This window comes from Cavia porcellus, unplaced genomic scaffold (assembly GCF_034190915.1).
Source record: "Cavia porcellus strain 051 isolate PalLab524CR breed Dunkin Hartley unplaced genomic scaffold, mCavPor4.1 scaffold_6, whole genome shotgun sequence".
NCBI lineage: Eukaryota > Metazoa > Chordata > Mammalia > Rodentia > Caviidae > Cavia > Cavia porcellus.
The window spans coordinates 10,449,880-10,468,635 of NW_026947489.1; the positions used below are offsets into that span (position 1 = coordinate 10,449,880).

At 43.0% G+C, this 18,756-nt stretch overlaps 1 protein-coding gene across 7 annotated transcripts in view; it reads left to right on the top strand.

Moving 5' to 3' along the window:
- The window catches only part of Ttc23 (tetratricopeptide repeat domain 23), an 85,425-nt gene that overhangs the window by 22,245 nt on the left and 44,424 nt on the right, over nt 1–18,756 (top strand). For all 7 annotated transcript variants that reach the window (XM_063249953.1, XM_063249951.1, XM_063249952.1 and 4 more), the window contains exons 3-6: nt 2,168–2,291; nt 4,988–5,138; nt 5,323–5,448; nt 17,394–17,571. In XM_063249953.1, the coding sequence (XP_063106023.1) occupies nt 2,168–2,291; nt 4,988–5,138; nt 5,323–5,448; nt 17,394–17,571 (579 nt within the window). The remainder of the gene's footprint in view (nt 1–2,167; nt 2,292–4,987; nt 5,139–5,322; nt 5,449–17,393; nt 17,572–18,756) is intronic.

Sequence of the window (18,756 nt, forward strand, 5' to 3'; positions counted from 1 at the left end):
GAGTTCTAGAGAGGAAACGCTACTCAGGCTGTACGCAGGCATGGGTGTGCGGTGTTCCCAGTGAGGAGGGAAGCCTGTGGGTTGGAGAAGTAATCAGTTTAGTTATTCTCTTGCCTGTCACATGCTGGGTACCTGGAGAGATCTTTAAAAATGTCAGCGAGTCATCCATGTGGTACAACTCACTTTGCACACTGTTTGATATTTGGTGATTTTTAAAGAATAATTTTAACATTGCTAAAGTTAACAGTTCACCAGATATTAACATTTGCTTTATTTCTTTTTTAACGTGTTTTGGTGCTTGGGATTAAACCCAGAGTCTCCACAGTTCAATCCATGAATTCCTACTGAATACTGTTTCTCCCATGCCTTACCCTCTTATTGTTTTGGAACAGGGTCTCACTATGTAGTCCACAGTAGCCTTGAACTTCTGTCCTTCTGCCTCAGCCTCCTGATGCTGGGCTTTAACGCACGCATCTCTGTGTCCAGCCTGCCACATCTCCTCCGTCTCCGTTGATCTCCAGGGCCTTAACTTACTGCTCACAATCTTGATAGTTCTCAGAAGTACACTCAAGTTACTTTGTAGAATATCTCTTTATTTGAATTTGGGTTATATTCCTTCATGCTTTTATTCCACTTGCACATTCGGGGCAGCAGTACTGCAGGCAAGATGTTAGAGACCTCCTTCGTGTTTGTACCAGAAAATACAGACTGCTCACTGGTCTCCTCACGGCGGTACTAACCTTGAATGCTTGGGTAAAGCGCTATCTGACAGATTTGTTCATGGTGGAGTTACTTCTCTGTTTGTAATTAATAAGCACCTTATGGGGAGAGTCACTGAGACTCTGGAAACACGCAAGCCTAAGCTTTAGCATCCACAGATGATTCCTACCGGAATCTGTTATTATCTGTGATGCCTGTCAAATAACGAGCCTCTGACTCCAGTATGTTTGCAACCTCTGTTTGTATTTCATCGTAGGGAAGAGCTTTTCCTTCTTCACACTTTATGTATTATTCATTTATACCCTGAAGGGTTCAGGAAGCCCTGTTTTACAACAGGACTGTGATGTGTTACAGCCCATTAATTTCATCGAAGCTTCAGTCGGCTGGTATTTGCCAGTGGGAGTGGCTTCAAGCTGGCAAGTCCTGGAGCATGCTCTTATTCTCTGTACGCTTTCTTACTTTCTGGCACAAAAATTTTCAGGTTCATTGTGGACTTTCCGTGCTCTAGTCCTGGCTTCCAAGAACCCTGGTTCCTGATCTACTCCCAGGCTATTCAGAATGGAAAAAAAAATTTTTTTACACCTAAATGCCCCACAATGGTGACTAGGTAACTCAGTTATGATGCAACTATACAATAAGCACTGTGCTGCCATTAAGATTTATAGAGGTCGCCATGAGCCTATTTTGAAAGGAAAAATGTATGAGTGGGTAAAAATACAGAATAATGGGCTGGGCTGCTTAGCATCCTGATTTTATCTTCATGAAGTGAACTTGTGACCTCTCAGAAGCGTTAAAGGCTCTGTCTCCAACGTGGCTGCATTCTTGGGTATCAGAAGTTGTGACCTAAACATATTGATTCGACAAAGACACAATGTAACCCATATCCAGGTTCCAAGTATGACAAAAAAGAGAGGACGTGAAAGTCATTAGTTCCTTGAGGCGTGGGCCTAAAAACTGGCAGTGTGTCATTTCTTCCATGTTTTATTGGCTAAACTGTCATAAAGCAAGTCAGTCTCGAGGAGCTGGGACCTCACGGGGTCCCTACTTCTCAGTAGCCCTAACTCCTTTAATAAAGTCCTGATGGCCCCACTAACTATGATAATGTCATAGGTTGCTCGTGAGACCTTCAAACTGAGCCCCCAAGCGTGTTATTTGAAAACCACTACCACCATCCACTTATAGCAGACCGTGTAGGAGCTGCTCATTGATGGACAGCTGGAAAACCTACTTCTGTATTTTTCTTTATTTCATTATATTCTCCACCTTTACGTGTACTGTATGTATTTATTTCTTATATCTGCTGTATATTTTGTTCTCTGATGTATCTCAAGTGCTCAGAACCATTCTTAGCACCGAGTCATTAATAAATAATTGTCGAATGAATGAAAGTATATTTTGTGCTTTGGGACACTTAACAACTGGTGCATTCATTTGACTGTCCTAACAGTATAAACAGGCTGTCCAGGAGCTGGCACGCTGCGTAGCTTTGGCGAGGATTTGCTACGGTGACTGTCACTGGAGACTAGCAGAGGCGCACGTGAACCTGGCCCAAGGCTATCTCCAGATGAAAGGTGAGTTCATCCCAGGCGGGCAGGGTAAGCGGGTTGGTTTCCGAGGTTCTTTCAGGTTTGATTCCCACCTAACGGGAAGGATCAGTTTTTTAAATTATTCTCCTTTCCAAATACAGATAACCCATTTCCTTTTAGGGAGAGTCAGTAAGGTGTACAACACATAAATCTTTGAAGGAGAAAAGGAAGATTGTCCCTTTGGGTGTATCTTTTTATAAGCTTAACATCAAGGTTCCTAGGAGATGATTAATCTGTTAGGTCAGAAGGAGTTGCAGAAAAAAGCTAAGACATAAAATAGGGCCTTAGAATGGACTCCATTCACACTTTTCTTGATTGAAAGTCTCTTGATGTAAGTAGCCACAACAGGACCATGAAGGTTCCCAAAACTATTGTAACTGAAAAACGTATGAGCCCACACAGCTTAAAAATTCAAAGGTAAAACTGCCTTTGGTCCTGGCCATAATGAAGCTCAAACAGTGTGACCAGGATTCAGTTTCTCTCTTTTCCAGCACTTGGCTCTGTTTTTCTTGGCATTGGCTTCATTCTTAGCCAACTTGTGCCCACACAGGGGCAGCATGGCTGCCAGCAACTTTAGGTTTGCTTTCTAAGCATTCTCAGAAGAAAAAAGAATGCCCTGCCGCTAAAACATGCCAAGGTTTGGGGGCATCCCAGTTAGAGCTGCTTGGTGTGATTAGGGTTTTATGTCAAAGGCAAGGAATATCCAGGCATGGTGGTGCATGCCTACAATCTCAGCGTGTGGGAGGCTGAAGCAGGAGGATCATTGTGAGCTGGAGGACAGCCTGGGCTACATAGTGAGTTCAAGGCCAGCCTGAACTGCTGAACTGCACAGCAAGACCCTGTCTTTAAAAAAAAAAAAGGCAAGGAGCAGTGTCACTGGCCAGAGCTGACTTTTGGCTCCCCCGGGTGCTGGGGAAGAAGCTACCTTTGCCCAGATGTCATGGGTTGCATATGCAGGTGTGGAGTGTCCCAGAGGGAAAGCAGAAGAGGGGAGAATCCATGGATACAGGGGAGGCAGAAACACCAGACATCCAGGGCGTGGCATTTGCTGTGCAGCTTAGGACAAGATTACAGGCAAGGGCACATCTCTACCTGCGCTCAGCTCCTTCAGCTGAAAAGTGGCGGCAAAGGATGGAAGTGATACCTACTTCCAGCGTGGTCCGGTGAATAAAGGAAACAGTCATGGTAGAAAACACCACAGTGCCAGGCGGACCGCTGCCATCCAATTACTGTGCTCACGTCTTAGTGCAGACTAGTTTTACCTATTAGGTGGAGGATCGTTAGCACCAGAGGCCACCTTGGACAGCGTCTTACCTAGCCCCTCCCATTTCCTAGATTAAGAGGAGACAGCAAATCCCAGTGGACACATCCTGCCCCAGATTGCGCTGTTAATAAGCCGCCAGTGTGAGACTCAGACCCAGAATCTCACACCCCAACACCAGTGCCCTGCAGTCGGGGATTTCCAGTGATGTTCTTTTGCAGCTCACTCCTTTCCTGGTTGTCTTTCTCAATTTAACAAAAACCAGTATCCACTATTTAACAAGGATGCCTGAGTAAGGGCGTTGTGGTATTTTCCATGTATAGCCTTTTTCAGTCTGTACACCATCTCATGAGGTAGAGGTTTTTATCACCCTGTTTACACTGGAGGAAACTGAGGCCAATATTTCCTGCCCGGTGGCCAAGCAGGCAGTTCCTCCCAGGCAGTCTGACTTCGGAGTTGGTGTTCCTGGACCTGAACCTACTCTGTGTCCAGCACACTGAGTTCAAGTTCTTAGGGAAAAGACCATTTTTGGACATACGGCCCCCGGGCCTTTTCTTAGACTGCAAAAACAGTGAACACTAATCATGGTCCTGCAGGCTGAAGCAATATGTACTTTCTAGAAAAATAAAACGCATAAAGCTATGAGTTCTCACAGATAGAGAGCATAGCCCAATTTTCCCCCATTGGAAAGTATATTGTTTCTGCTCTGGAGAAAGCAGAATTAACTTCCTATTTTGACACCTTTTGAGAGATTTGAGATTCAAGTCCGTGTAATTCAAAACACAGTGCTAGGCTGTGTGGATGTGAGTGGGAAGGGAATCCTAGGGGCATGAGTATGGGGAAGGATGAAGCATTGATTCCTAGCAGGTCAGCGTCAGTTTTATTCCCACAGTCTGATAAGCCTGCAGAAGAACACTGGGGCGCTCTGAGAAATTAGCCCTGAGTAGCTTTCATGGATACCACTGTGCTTGTATTATGTTAAAATAACTCTGATTATAGGAGTAGGCAAAGGTTCCAGGATTTTTAGTATTCTATTAAGATTGCTGTCACAATGCCAGGATTAAGATTCATGAGTATCCTACTTCCTGCCCGGCATGCAATTTGTGTATTCTATTTGGTTTTTGTAATTTGTAAGATATTTTATGTCTGCTGTTGGTAAGGTTTCAAAGCTGTTCAATTTCATCTTGTTCTGTTTATTTCTCAGAAGGCCATTGTGGGAACATTTTTATCATGGGTAATTGGTGTCAACAACACTAGTGGTTCCAGTCTTGATTGAGTTACTGCTGCCCAGATATGTGTCCAGGCGCTACTTGAGAGGATGCAGAAGCCCTGCAGGATACCCGGGTCAGGCAGAACTATAGTCTTGTCCATCTGAGATTTAAAAGAAAAGAAACCAAGATTCCGTTTCCTTTGTCCGTAGGATTTTCGCTGCAAGCAAAACATCATGCAGAAAAAGCCAAAGACATCCTCACCGACTTCATTGTACCGCCGTATAACGACAACACCGATGTTTTCAAGTGTTCTGTAGAGCTTTTCCACACCATGGGGAGGGCCTTCCTCTCCCTTCAGAAGTATCCTTTTGTCTCTGATTCTTTAGACATAGAAACATCGCTAGTGTGACACTCACATCCAGTTCTCAGGGTGAATAAAAATCTAATAGATACCTGGGGAAGAGGCATAGGCAGCGTGAAAGCCAGGGGAGACCCGAGGTCCCAGAATCTGGAGCCGAGTAGCTCTTTCCTGAACACAATTCAGATTTAAGGAAGCCTCAGAGAATTTGGTGAAAGCAGAGAGACTTTCGAGGGAGCTGCTGCAGTGTGGAAGGATTATAAAGGAAGAGTGGATAGAGGTCCAAGCACGAATCAAATTGTCATTTGCACAGTAAGTTCCAAGTGTAGAGTGTTGTTTGCGTGGCGGCTGGAGGTTCCTGGCCAGCAGAGTCTGTCTTCGGACAGCAGTGGCATCTCCTCGGAGCTCGTCCGCTTCTCTCCAAAAGTACAAGAGAAGCCAGTCGTGTCAGGACAGCCCCAAGCAAGATGTGCATCGGTGACACCTTCGCTTGGTGTCCGGTGCCCTCGTGCCTGCTCGAGGACCTGGTCTCCGAGCGGTGTTCCTTCGGCTGGCTTTCTGCCTGCTGGCTCTCACTGCCCTCTGCCTCCATGCCCTTCCCTTCCCCCTCCCTCACTCCCCACCCTCCGCACCCCACTGCTCCAGTCGGAAAGCCTTCAATAGATTGATTTTATAATTAGGCCTCAGAGGAGAATGATCCTAGGCAGATCTGAATCGATGATAATAAGACAGTTTTCTTTGTTCCCAGCCCACCCCGCTCACCGAACAAACCAGGCTAGACATGGTATAAAGAGAAGGCAGGGCCCTTGGGTAGTTACATGTCGGGGTCGCTCCCGGCCGGCAGGAAAGACACACGACAAAGTCTGGCGGTGTGCAACCTTGCCTTTATTTATCTCCGCGTGGGCCCCGCGAGGCCTCCACTCTGCCACCAGCCCTTTCTCGCCGGTGGACTTTCTCTATCTCTCTCTGTGCTTCCTCTGTGCTTCTCTGTCTCGTGGCGGGAGAGGCATTCACTTTTATAGGGTGACAGTGACCAATCAGTTCAAAGCGCGCGATGCGGGCTAATTGGCTAACATCAGTTGTTGCTAGGCAGACTATCTTACAGAGCGGGTTGTTTAAGTCGCCAGCACAATCAGGGGGCAGGAAGCAGGTGCCAACTTGACTCACTCGATGGGAGGGGCAATCTAGCTCAGGCTCCGCTCCCACCCACAGGCCCTACGTCCGCCAAGTAAGGCGACCGGTGTCGGCGGCTCCCAACAGTTACACAATTATCCCTGTCCACGGGCCTGACTGTGCGCCAGTTCCCAGAGCACTGGGGTGGCAGAGCATGCCCTGGCTGGGTGGAAGGACGGAATAGTGGGGAAGAGGCAGAAAAAGTCCACTCTGAGGGAGACAGGATCCAGGTAGCCTACATGACTGCCCTCTGCCAAAGCAAGAATTCGTTTTACCTTCGTAACCAGACTGTGTGCATAAGTTAATTCTCAAGAAAATTCAGAGCACCAGTAGGATCATTCTAAGAAACAAATTAGAGAAGAATTACCAGTGAACTCACCTAATGTTTCCATGTGGATGGAAAATGGAAAGGACCAACCTTGACTCAAGCTTTAAATATGTACGTGTGTGTGTGTGTGTGTGTGTGTGTGTGTGTGTGTGTGTGTAATCAGTTGTTTATTTGTCTGGGGTATTTGGACAGCAAGCACAGAGTTCATCTGACCGTGCAAGTCCCCATGGACCCCTTTTGATTTTTATTGTATTTTATTTTTTGAGACATGGTTTCACTATGTAGTTCAGGCTGCCTGGACTCACGATATAGCCCAAGCTGACCTCAAAGTCACGGGGCTCCTTCTGCCTCAGCCTCCCAGGTGCTGGGGTTACAGTGGACCCCTTTTTTAAATAAACATTTTCCTTGTTTTCACTTCTCTTCCCTCTGACAGCACAGATACCTATTTGGCTACAGATCTATGAATAAATAACATTTAGTATGTGCCGCTTTACACTTACGTTAAATTGTATCTATCTCGTTCTGTTACTTACTTTTTCTCAACTCGGCCCTTTTGACCCTTGTTTGCCTGTGAGCTGTTTGTTCCCGGCCTCTGCATGGCGCTTCAGAGAGTACACGTGGCACATTTTATTTACCCGCCTCCTGGCAGTGGACACTGAGCTTGTCCCCAGATCTCTGCTGCCACCAGTGCTATCATGAATATTCATGAATGTTCACCTCCGTAACTAAGTGAGGCCCTGTTTGAGGGTTACACCCTTGGGTGGCGTTTCCTCGGAAGCACACTTCCCATTCACTGAGCACCCCCAATTGCTACAATCTAGAAGCCAGCAAGAAAACATGAAGTGGGTAGGATAAAAGGAAACAAACTCAAAGATTTAAAAAGGACACCTCCTTTTTCTGAGCAGGTGGATCTCTATTTCTCACGTCCCCAGTAATGTTTGGCACCATCATCTTTCTGCCTGTTGCCAATTTGATGCATGTAACTTGCTAATTATGGGAAATTCTGTTTCTATTTATCTTAACAATGAGTTTGGATATCTTTTCCTATACTTCTTAGCCATTTGAGATTCCCTTTCTATGAATAACCTGCAAGTATTCTTTATTTCTCTTTTGGAATTCTCTGTGCGCTTCCTATGGGTAATCAGTATTTTCTTGTATGTTATTAATGATATTCCATTTTTAACTTTGTTCATGTTGTTTATGACTTAGAAATTCTTCATTTTGTTAGGATCCAATTCATTCCCATTTATTTACCTTTTGATATATGTAATGGGGAGTTTGGTTAAAATGTGTTTCCAATCCAAATATCAAAAGTTTTCTCCAAAATTTCCCTCTGAGCCCTGTGTTAGCTCTGTCTTCTGTACTATAGCACATAGGGCTCATCAGTGTCATTAAGTTCTTAGCATCTCTTACCTTAGACATTTCTCTTTAGTCCAAAGATTATTCAAATGTTGTGTGTTTTAGTTTGCAGGCACATGTGTTTTCAAGGTATTCTGATGTTACTGCTATCTAATTTTATTACATTCTGAACAAAAACATATTTGCATGGTATCAACTCTTTGAAATTTATCGCTTTCTTTGTGACCTAGTCCACCGCCAACTTTTGTGAATGTTCCAAATACGATAGGAGATTATATTTGTCACTTACTGTGTTTAACACCCTAGTAAGTCCGTATTAGTTTGATCTTATTAATTCTGTTCTTCAAACTTGTATCTTTGTGTTTTGCCAATTTGATGCCTTGTTTTGAAGACGCGCATGCTGTAGTGACGGTCTCCGATCTGACTGCTAATCCGTCTGCCTCTCCTCGGAGCTCTGCCCGTCCCTGTGGTGCATGCTGGGAGGCTGCTGTGCGGGAAGGAGGAGAACCAGCAGCACTGCTCGCCTCAGCATCTTGGCGGCTCTCGTTCTTTCCGGTCCTCTGTGTTGCCTGATGTTCTGCCCTCTTTTCATACCAATTTCACTTTAATACTCTTTCTCATGTTTTTTAAATCTTTGAGTTTGTTTCCTTTTATCCTACCCACTTCATGTTTTCTTGCTGGCTTCTAGATTGTATCTAAGTATTTTCATCATTCAATTTTCCTACCCATTAACTTGTAAGTTACACATTATCTTCCTCTCCTTCTGGTGGTGCCTACAGAGCTTGTCATTTACACCTCTGACTTACTATAATCTAATTCTGAATTAATCAATGAATGGCCTGTGGACAGTACAAGGACCTCGGAGCCATCACACTCTTTGTGGATGCCATGTTGTCCTGTGTAATTAAATTAAACATTTTACACCACAGGCAAGCACAGAGAGAAAGAAGCCATTTGTAACAGATAAGGAACTCATATCTAGAATCTGTAAGGAGTCCCAATGTCTTATTAAAACAAAAGCAAGCAAGTGAATAGAAAAAAAAGATCAAGAGTCTTTTCGCAAAAAAGGATACTGACATAGCTAACGCACTTATTAAAGGCATTCCCTGTTACCAGTCGTCAGAGAAATGAAACTGAAGTCTAGGACACTATGATAGTCCTGCTGACACTTTTTGAAAACCTGGTAACATCCAGTGTGGACCAGAACAGACATACCCTCTCACGTGGTACGGTTGGGACTTTAATGAAACCTTTGTCATTATCTGTTAGATTTGAACAGTTGCGTACCTCCTAGCCCAGTAATCTCACTCCTAGACATACATCTGGCAGGCATGCATCTCCTGAAAGACAGCAGATCACTTAGCGTTGGAAAGCAACCCAAATGTCTCAAAAACAGCATAAAATTGTTATCTGTCCATACAAAGAAAATGGTCAGACTGCTCCCTGATGAATATCATGGTTGGCTCTGAGGAACATGCTGTTTAGTGCAAGAAATCAGACCCAGAAGAATCATTACACAATTGTACTTAAATCATGGGAGGAGGAACAGAGCTGTGGGTGCCTAGGAAAGCTTCTTTATCTAGAATCTTCTTTCCTGCTCACAGTTAGGCACTATCCTATCTTGAAGGCAGTAAATATACAAATCAGAGGTTCTAGATCTTATATTTGTTGCCTCTGTTGAGATCTGGCTTAATATATCAGTGCTTAGTTCTAAGTAGAATTGTTAAATTACCCTTTCCATGAATCTGGCAGCACCTCGAGAATGCTTTCCAAAATAGCAGTACCAAACCTTGCCAGCAGATGGCGGACCTTGTACGCTTCTGTGCTGAGCAACAAACCAGAATTTGAGTGTAGCGAGCTGTTCTCTGGTTACTTTTGTGTTTAGCAGAGTTGTTACAAAGTTTGCGACTTCTTTTCACCCCAGTTCTTCATCCTGACATCTTCACTGGAACGTACATATATAAAATGCATGCCTTTCATTCAGTGAGTTTGCTTTATTTCCTCATTGAAATGTGAAATGTTTCCTCTTTAAAAGAAGGCTTTGGGCTTTGCAATTTCTCTTGAACCATAACGGCCTTTCCTTGGGCCGGTTTAGAAGTGAAAGGCTGGGATAACTTCGTAGGCATCTTTCTGAGGGTTATGTCCCTTGTAAAAGGCTATTTTTTAGCATACACTCTTCCTCCCTCTGCCTGTCCTTTTATGGTGCCCAGCAGGGCTGCCGGTGCCTTTCTCCCTGGGCTCACATGGAACTGCCCCAGGGTGACTCATGCCCCGCCCTCCATCCCTGCTGCAGCCCTGGAAGCTTCTTTCCTCTCCTCCACCTCTGTCTTAGCAGTGCTCCATTCAACAGTAGTTCATTAACTTCGGGCAGTGAATAGAGCTCGTGTACACCTGAAGTCAGCTGCAGGAAGTCACCAGCAAACATGAGCAGACTTGGAATGCATTGCTGTGCCGAGCTAACACAGGTATAAATAAACACTCGTCTTTCGTCAGAGCATCAACAGAACACCGCCAGCTATTTCTAGGCTGTGCAAGAATCAACAGCCTTGTTTGTTTAACCACGTGGGCTTTGGGGTTCAAGTGGGTTTTAAACAACTCTGTGATACGAACCTGGGCAAGACCCCAGCTTCTCCTCCCCGTTAGTGTTCAAATAGAGATGCTCACAGAGGGTGCTGTAAAGATCAAACAGGCCCCTACTAAACATCTAAGAATGTGGGGGGGCCTCAAAAATGAAAGAAAAGGGAAGAAAGACAGGGGAGGAAAGGGAAGAGAGGGAAGAAGAAAGGGAAGAAGGAAAAGAAAGAAAAACCACAGTAGCCAAGCACTGACCATCTTGCTAAGCTCTCTGCACACTTTGTCCATTTCATCTGTGCTCACTCCAGAGATGTGGACACTTGGATTCCCATTGCAAATGAAGCAACTGAGGTTTAAAAAAGCGCTGTCCATCCCAAGGTCACACAGAGGGTGAGCCGCGGTGCACAGCCCCAGCCTGTCAGGCGCTAGCCTCCAGGCTGCTGACCGCACAACAGACCCGGCTCACTAATGCAGAATGGAATTCTCGAAATGCGCTCAGTGGCAAATCCTTTCCTTGTATGTAGAGAGATCCACATGCAAATCTTTTCGATTCTAGAAAATCCCACTTGTCTTCTTTTAGGGCTGGTTTCTCAGCAGAGCCTAATCATCACTGACATTCCTGCCCACACCCGCTTTCCTCTCCTCGCCCCACGTTCCTGCCAAATTCTGGGATTTTTGAGAGCAAACCCTGTCACTCCTCAATCTATCAGAATAGAACAAAGGAGGTCGCACTTTTGTGTTGCATATTAAAACTGGTCTCCATCCCGGTGAGATCCCCTGAAACCTGTCTGAGAAGAGACGTGGTCACATGCTCTGTGGAACTGCTGTGGATCCATCTTCATTCAGTAAAATATGCCTTGGTTTAAGCTGCGGACCTGTCAAATTAACACTGCCACATGCAGTTATTCCAAATTCTCTCTTTTTTGTCCGTCTTCTATGTTTTCTTTTCTTTTCTTTTCTTTTTTTTTTTTTTTTTTTTTGTCTTTTTCCTTTTTATCGGTACCAGGGATCGAACTCACGACCGCACACTTGCAAGGCAGACGCTTGTGCCGCTGAGCTAAACCCCCAGCCCCATCTTCTGTTTTCTAAAGCTGCCGGACTGGGTAGACACAGCAGATAGAAATCCTCTAAGCATCCTCCGAAGGTAGGCAGAAATGGGGAGGAGAGAATATCACCACCCTAAACATGCGTCTGGTAAAATGGGAACAGACAAGATTACCTGAAATTGACTGATGCTTTCAGTGAGTTGGAGATGGAGGTAGGACTGTAATTTAGTTATTTCTTGACACAGTGCTCTCTTTCAATTCCCTTTTTATTAAATATATTGTGGTACTAAAGTAACTTTATTTTCTGTTTTACCTTTTCTGTTAAGAGGACAGGGTACTCCCGGTGAGTTTCGCAAGGTTCTTTGTGGGCAGCCTTAGCTTGATGGCCTGCATTTTCAGCTGTGCCCAGGCCAGGACCCCAGAATGGCACGAGGCAGCTGTTTCACTGTGTACATTCTGTGCACACACAGGCATTGTTATGCAAATCCTGTGAACACAGCACCACGGTTACAACATAGGGAATGTGAGATACATAAAGCCTGTTATGCATCCTCCCCAATCCTGTTTGCTCCCCTATGTTACAGGCAATTATTTTGCTGAATTTAGTGTCTTTCACTCCTCGGCATGTGGTTGTACCTTTACGGTATCGGTGTATAGCCATAAAGAATGTGTTGCTTTTCGTGTTTTTGAACTGTGTGTACCCCTTTCCCCGTGCAGCTCACCTTTGGGAACACAGTGTGTTTAAGGTGTATCCTATCAGCAGCTCTCAGCATTTCTTTTTAAACTTCCTCATAGATAATGCTTAATTGTCTGCTTTTCCCTACATTAACTATCCATTCTCATGAAGGTGAACACGTGAATTGCCTTATTACTGTAAGGACTATTTATATGCTCATTCTTCTTTTTTTCTTTTTCTTATCTATTTTTGTTTTCGTGGTGTTGGGGGATTCAGGGCAAGGTAAGAACTCTACTTCTGAGTTGCATGCCCTGGCCTATTAGCATTCCTTATTTTTTTTTTGAAATTGAAAAAAAAGTTAAAACAATTTCACAATAAAGCATTAGCAGAATAACAATCCTTTACCGTTGTTATGTGCATGTCTTCCACACATACGCAAGACTGCCTCTGAGGTTTATGATTGTGTACCCAGCAGTACCCATGTCCTCAATCTTACCCGATTTTTCCAAACACTGCCCACAGTTTATGCCCTTGTTAACACGATGCATAAATTCTCGTTTCTCCACATCCTTGAGGCCATCTGATATTGTCAGGCTTCTTATCGTTCCCAATCACAGGGATGCGAAATTCTATGTCGTGGTTTCTTTAATTGTATTTCTTTGATGGTAAGGTTGAATATCTTTTCACTTGTTACCTAAATATTTGGGATTCTTATTCTGTGAAGTCCCCATACACATCTTTTACTCATTTTCTACTGGACTATTTGCATTTTAAAAGATAAATTTGTAGATATTCTTCATATCTTGATATCAGGAGTTTTGATTTATTTTGTTACTGTGACCAAATTACCTATTTTATGTTCACATCTCTACTTTTCGCTGAGATATCCTTTTCGGCCTAAAGTCATGCTTTTTTATGTATTTTCTCTCAAATATTTCAAAATTTGGTTTTTAATTTAGGTCTCTAGTCCATTTGAGCTTTTGTTTATATAGGGTAAGGGTCCTAATTCTATATATTTCAAATTTTTAAAATTTACCTATCTTTTCTTACTTTTAAAATGATATATATTGTTCTTAAACTATTCTAAAAATATTTTAAGGTTCAGTTTGATAAAAAAGCCTACCTCGCCTGCACAGTATTTTCAGTTGGTTTGAGGTGATTGTGCCTGTTCGCTTCACATTGCACATCATGGGTGATGGAGCATAGGGCGGAGACCACAGCTGAGGCCACTTCCGTAGGACACCCTGGGCTCCTGCACCGAGCATGCAGGCTGGGAGGAAAAACAAAAGAAAGGATTGTGCACAGGTCTGGAATACCTCTCCGCATGGCTTGCTTCTGTTTGCAAAGCGCTCTCACCGGAATCTTACTTGGTCTCACAACAGCCCTTCCAAACACAAGTTAAGATCAAGAAACCAAGGTTCAAAGACATCTGTTTGTTTGTGGCCAGACTTCGTACGTGCAGGCGCTGAGGTCACAGTTTACCTTTTCTGTTACTGACTCGGTACTTGGAAATGACTGACCTGTGTCTTATCCTATGTTTTTTTTTTTCCAAAAAATTTTCTCTGCGAGACAAGTATTGAGACAATTTTGGTACCTAAAATGGGACACAGAATAACAATGAAGTCCTATGTTGTGGTTTTGGCTAAGCTACTTAGTAAAAGTTCATCATTCCAAACCCTGCTTTCGTTTAGCATCTTATCTCAGGAGACAAAGGATGGTTGCTGTGTAAACTAAAGCATGCTTTCTTATCATTTTCTGTTTTCACATGTAGACTCCTGACTACCAAGCTTTGAATTCGACTTCCTTTTAAAGCAGTTGTCCAAATTAAACCATCTTGGTGTTTGTATTTGCTGTTTTACTCCTCCATGACCTTTATAGGCAGCTGTGGAAACAGAAGACTTGCTCTGTTCTACCTTAGCACACATCCTTTGTGAATATGAAAAAGAAAAATGATGATTTTATTTTTTTGCCCAAATATCAATAGCATCGTCTGAGGATTCTCGGCTAAGTTAGGTGGGAATAAAAATCTAGTCATTTTGAAAGTGTGTGACTTTAGATTCTAAACCTACAAGCAAGCAAACTTTTTCTGTGAAGAGTCTAGCGGTGAATATTAGACTTTACCGGCTGTGTGATCTTTGTAACAATTACTGCCCTCTGCCAGTGTAGTTCAAAAGCAGCCACAGGTGAGACGTGAACAGACACACTGCCCCAGCCAGGAAGACTGCTTAGGAAAGCAGCGAGCAAATTTCTGACCCTTGTTTTTGATTCTTTATCTTCCGGGATCTAAGTCTTTCAACAAAGTGATTTCTTAAAAATCAAACATTTCAGAGCCTCCTTCTAGCACCAAAGTTATTTCTGCAAAAGTAAAGTCTGATATTTGCAAAGATAATGATAACTCATTACACCCAAAGCTCATTAAGGGTCAAAAGGGAGCCAGGTATTATTTGGTCGCCTGTTAATCTGTCCCCCCTCCCCAAGATTAGATTTGCTGCCAGCTATAACCTTACTGGGTCTGGGCACAAAACAACCCCTGACTTCTTCCTGTGTTTAAGCCTCTCCACCATTATGGAAGTGCTCAAGGTCAGAAATTGTTTAGTCCATATTTTATTTCATTGAGGCCATCAGGGCTATAGATCTGAAAAGTATTTTTAGTTTTTCCAATTAATTCCTTTGAGTGAAAAATAACTGATGAAAATTAAAACTGCTGAGATTCCATCTCACCCCAGAAAGAATGGCAGTTATCAAGAAATCAACCAGTAACACATGCTGGTGGCACTGTGGGGGAAAAGGAACCCTTCTCCACTGTTGGTGGGAGTGCAGGCTGGTACAACCACTGTGGAAATCAGTTTGGAGATCCTTCAAAAAGCTAGGAGTAGAGATTCCATTTGACCCTACTCTTCTCCTTCTTGGCATCTTCCCAAAAGAATTAAAAGCATCACACCAGAGTGATATACACACACCCATGTTTATAACAGCACAATTTGTAATCGCTGAATGTTGGGAACAATGCAAATGCCCATCATTGGATGCTGGGATAAAGAAGATATGGTTTGTTGTTAGCTGTTTTTTTTTTTAATAATGGAGCACTACTCTGCCATAAAGAAGGATAAACTTGAGATATTTCTATGGCTGCACTTTGAGACCATACCCTTAAATAAATCACACACATGTACTTATTATGTTGCTTTTTTGGTGTGAGAAACCAAAAGGGTAAATCAGGACCAAATGTATAATAGATATTGGGAAATAGGAAGCAAATGTTCAAATGGGAAGGGGAATAAGGGAGGGGGAAGGAAGGAAAGGAAAAGAAAAAAGGATAGCAGGGAAAAATTGGAAATAGAACCTTGGTAAATAAGGACAAGAGGGGTTGATGGGAGGGGAGGGGGCTGGAGAACAAAGGAGAACTGAGGTACAGCATGTACAGGTTCAAAGCCCTGTGACAGATGCGATCATCATGCATACCTAAAATATACAAATAAAACTAACTTTACACATATCTGATGACTGAGTTGAAAATAGACCTCTTTTTTGATCTTTTCTCACATTGTTTGGTTTCCTGTGGGTGCTCTGGGAATCGTAACACCTTTTTGAATTAAAGATTCTGGGGTGGGAGCCAATGGAAGGAGGATTGCTATCTTACATTATGTATTTTGAAAATAAAATTTCCCCACGAAAGCAAAGTTTCAAGTACTCTTAACAAATATTTTAAAGATGAATATTTAAAAATATCTGCTGTTCTGTCTACTGTACAAGATAGGGTTATATTTTCATATGGGATTCTAAGCTATAAGAATATTTTCTCACTGCTACCTGTACTTATCATTTTTAAGTTAGCATTTTCTGGCGTAAATATAATATAGTTTTATAGAAGAAAATTTGAGAAATTTAGAAAACTATAAATAAGAAATGAAAAATCACTCACTGTCTGTCTCCCGAGAGTTAAGTAGCACTGACGTTTTAATGACTATCTTTTTGGTATCTCTCTGTGCATGAATATAGATTGACTATACAATTTTCGTGTGCAGAAGATAACAAAACATTTTTATAAGCTACATTTTACTGGAGAATACATAATGGATATGCTTTTAAGTTGGTAAATACGGATCAACACTAGCTCTGATGACTATGATATTCTACAGTTCTAGATCTGCTTACTGTAACCCACGTGGACAGTTTCCTAATGGAGCATTTTAAGTGCTTTGTGCTTTTCTATTACTATAGAGAATGCTAAGGTAAACATTCTTGTGTGTTTCTTGTTGCTCTCCCAGAGCATCTCGTCATGATAAATCCCAAGAAATGACATTAGCGGAACTATACGTGTATATGTACTATGTATATATAATTTTGATACAGAGAAGCTTATGCCAATAGTATATTTCTCCAACAGTTAAGGAGAGTCCTTCACATCCTTATGTGTCCTGGAGATTTTCTGGAATCTCTCAAAGATTAATTATTAGCATCTCAGCCTCCTTTGTGATTATTTTGTGTTTTTTAAACCAATCCCTATGTAGCGCTTACTGTGTTAGAGATTGTTAAGTATGTCTATGAATATTAACTAATTTGGTCTTTATAATACAATGAGGCCAGATGTGGTAGAGTGTGCCTGTAATCTCAGGACTCAGGAGGCTGAATCAGGAGAGCTGCCTCAACTTTGAGGCCAGTCTAGGCTATACATAGTGAGTTCAAGGCTAGCCTGGACTACATAGTGAGACCTTGTGTCAGAACAAAACAAGGCAGGGACAGGGGCTATAGCACTTGCCTGGCAAGCACGAGGTCATGAGTTCAATTCCTGGTACAAAAATAAATAAATAAATGAATGAATAAATAACCCCATGAAATGGATGATGTTATCTTACCTAAGTTACAGATGAAGAAACTGCAGTGTGGGTTGAAGGCCGTACTCCTTGTGATGGGGAACCGTACTTGGTCCTTCCAGAGCCCACTCTCAGGACACCAGGCCCTGCTGCCCCTTGGGGGAGAAGTTTAGCTGGCCAGGAAACCGTCTGGCCACCAGGACCAAACTATCAAATCCCAGTTTCCAGCCACCTGCATGCTCCGTGTTTCACTTTAATTATAAAATGATCCCTTTGATTTTTTTTAGGGTATATCATGGTCAAAAGAAGTCACAAGAAGCTCTGCCCCTCTACCGAGAAGCACTGAGATACACAGAGATCAGCAAAGGGGAAGAAAGTCCTGAGTATGTGTCCGTGCTCAGGGGACTGGCAGCCGCGGAGCAAGCCCTGGGGTCCCACAGCACAGCCACCAACCACTTCCAACAGGTAAGGGGCCATCGCTGTCACCAAGGCTTTGCTAGACCTAATACTTGTCACAAACAGATGGGGGCCCAGAAGCTGAGACAGGGCCCAGGGTGAGCAGAACTCTTGGCCTAAGGTCAGCGGGCGGTGGGACTTTCTTATCAGAGGCCCTAGCAGGAGTGCTGGACATCGGTCCCCTGACACCACCCTGGCACATTCTCTGCACAGCCTGGGGCTCCTTAAAGGTAGGCTGTCGTGCATTGTGTGCATTATTTACCTGGTGAAGTTTCTTTATCTTTTAGTATTTATTTATTAATTTAGAGCTTGTGTTACCAAGCCATCTTGCTCTTTCTTTTATTTACTTATTTAGTCTTTCTGAGACATGGTCTCACTGTGCAGTTCAGGCTGGCCTTGATCTCACTGTGTAGCCCAGGATGGTTTTGAACTCACGGTAATCCTCCTGCCTCAGCCTCCCAAGTGCTGAGATTACAGGACTGCATCACCACATCCAGCTGTCTCACTCTTTTTAAACTATACTCTAAAACCTAGATTTGAAGCCACTAAAGAGTTGAATCTATTAGCTATTATTCTTTTTTTCTTTTTGCCATAAGATTCTTGAGCTAGCCGGGCATGGTGGCTCATGCCTGTAATCCCAGCACTCAGGAGGCTGAGGCAGAAGGATTGTTGTGAGTTCAGACCAGCCTGGGTTACAAAGTGAGCTCAAGGCCAGCCTGAATTGCATAGTGAGACTCTGTCTCAAAGAAAAAAAAAAAGCATTCTTGAGCTGAATTTCGTCTCCAGGAAATCTCAGGGGCTTTTTGCTTTTTTAGGTCTTCAACTGATTAGATACATTCTACTGTTTTGAATGAGGGTAATCTCCTTTACTCAGATTCCACTGATCATAAATATTAATCACATGTACAAAAGACAGCCACAGTAGCTTCTAGACTGATATTTGACTGAACCACTGAGCATCATAACCTAATCAAGTCGGCGCAGAAAATTAACCACCGTAGGAAATTTGATATCTGTTTCATATCATCTGCTAAATGCACTTTTTTAGTTTCCAAGAATTTAAAATATAGACTCATACATTCCTGTTATTTCAAATGACATATAATGACACGGTGCTGAGAATAAGTTACTGCTGTGTCTTTTAAAATTTCTCTGACAGTTTATACTCACACTCACAGTGTGCTGGACAGCTTT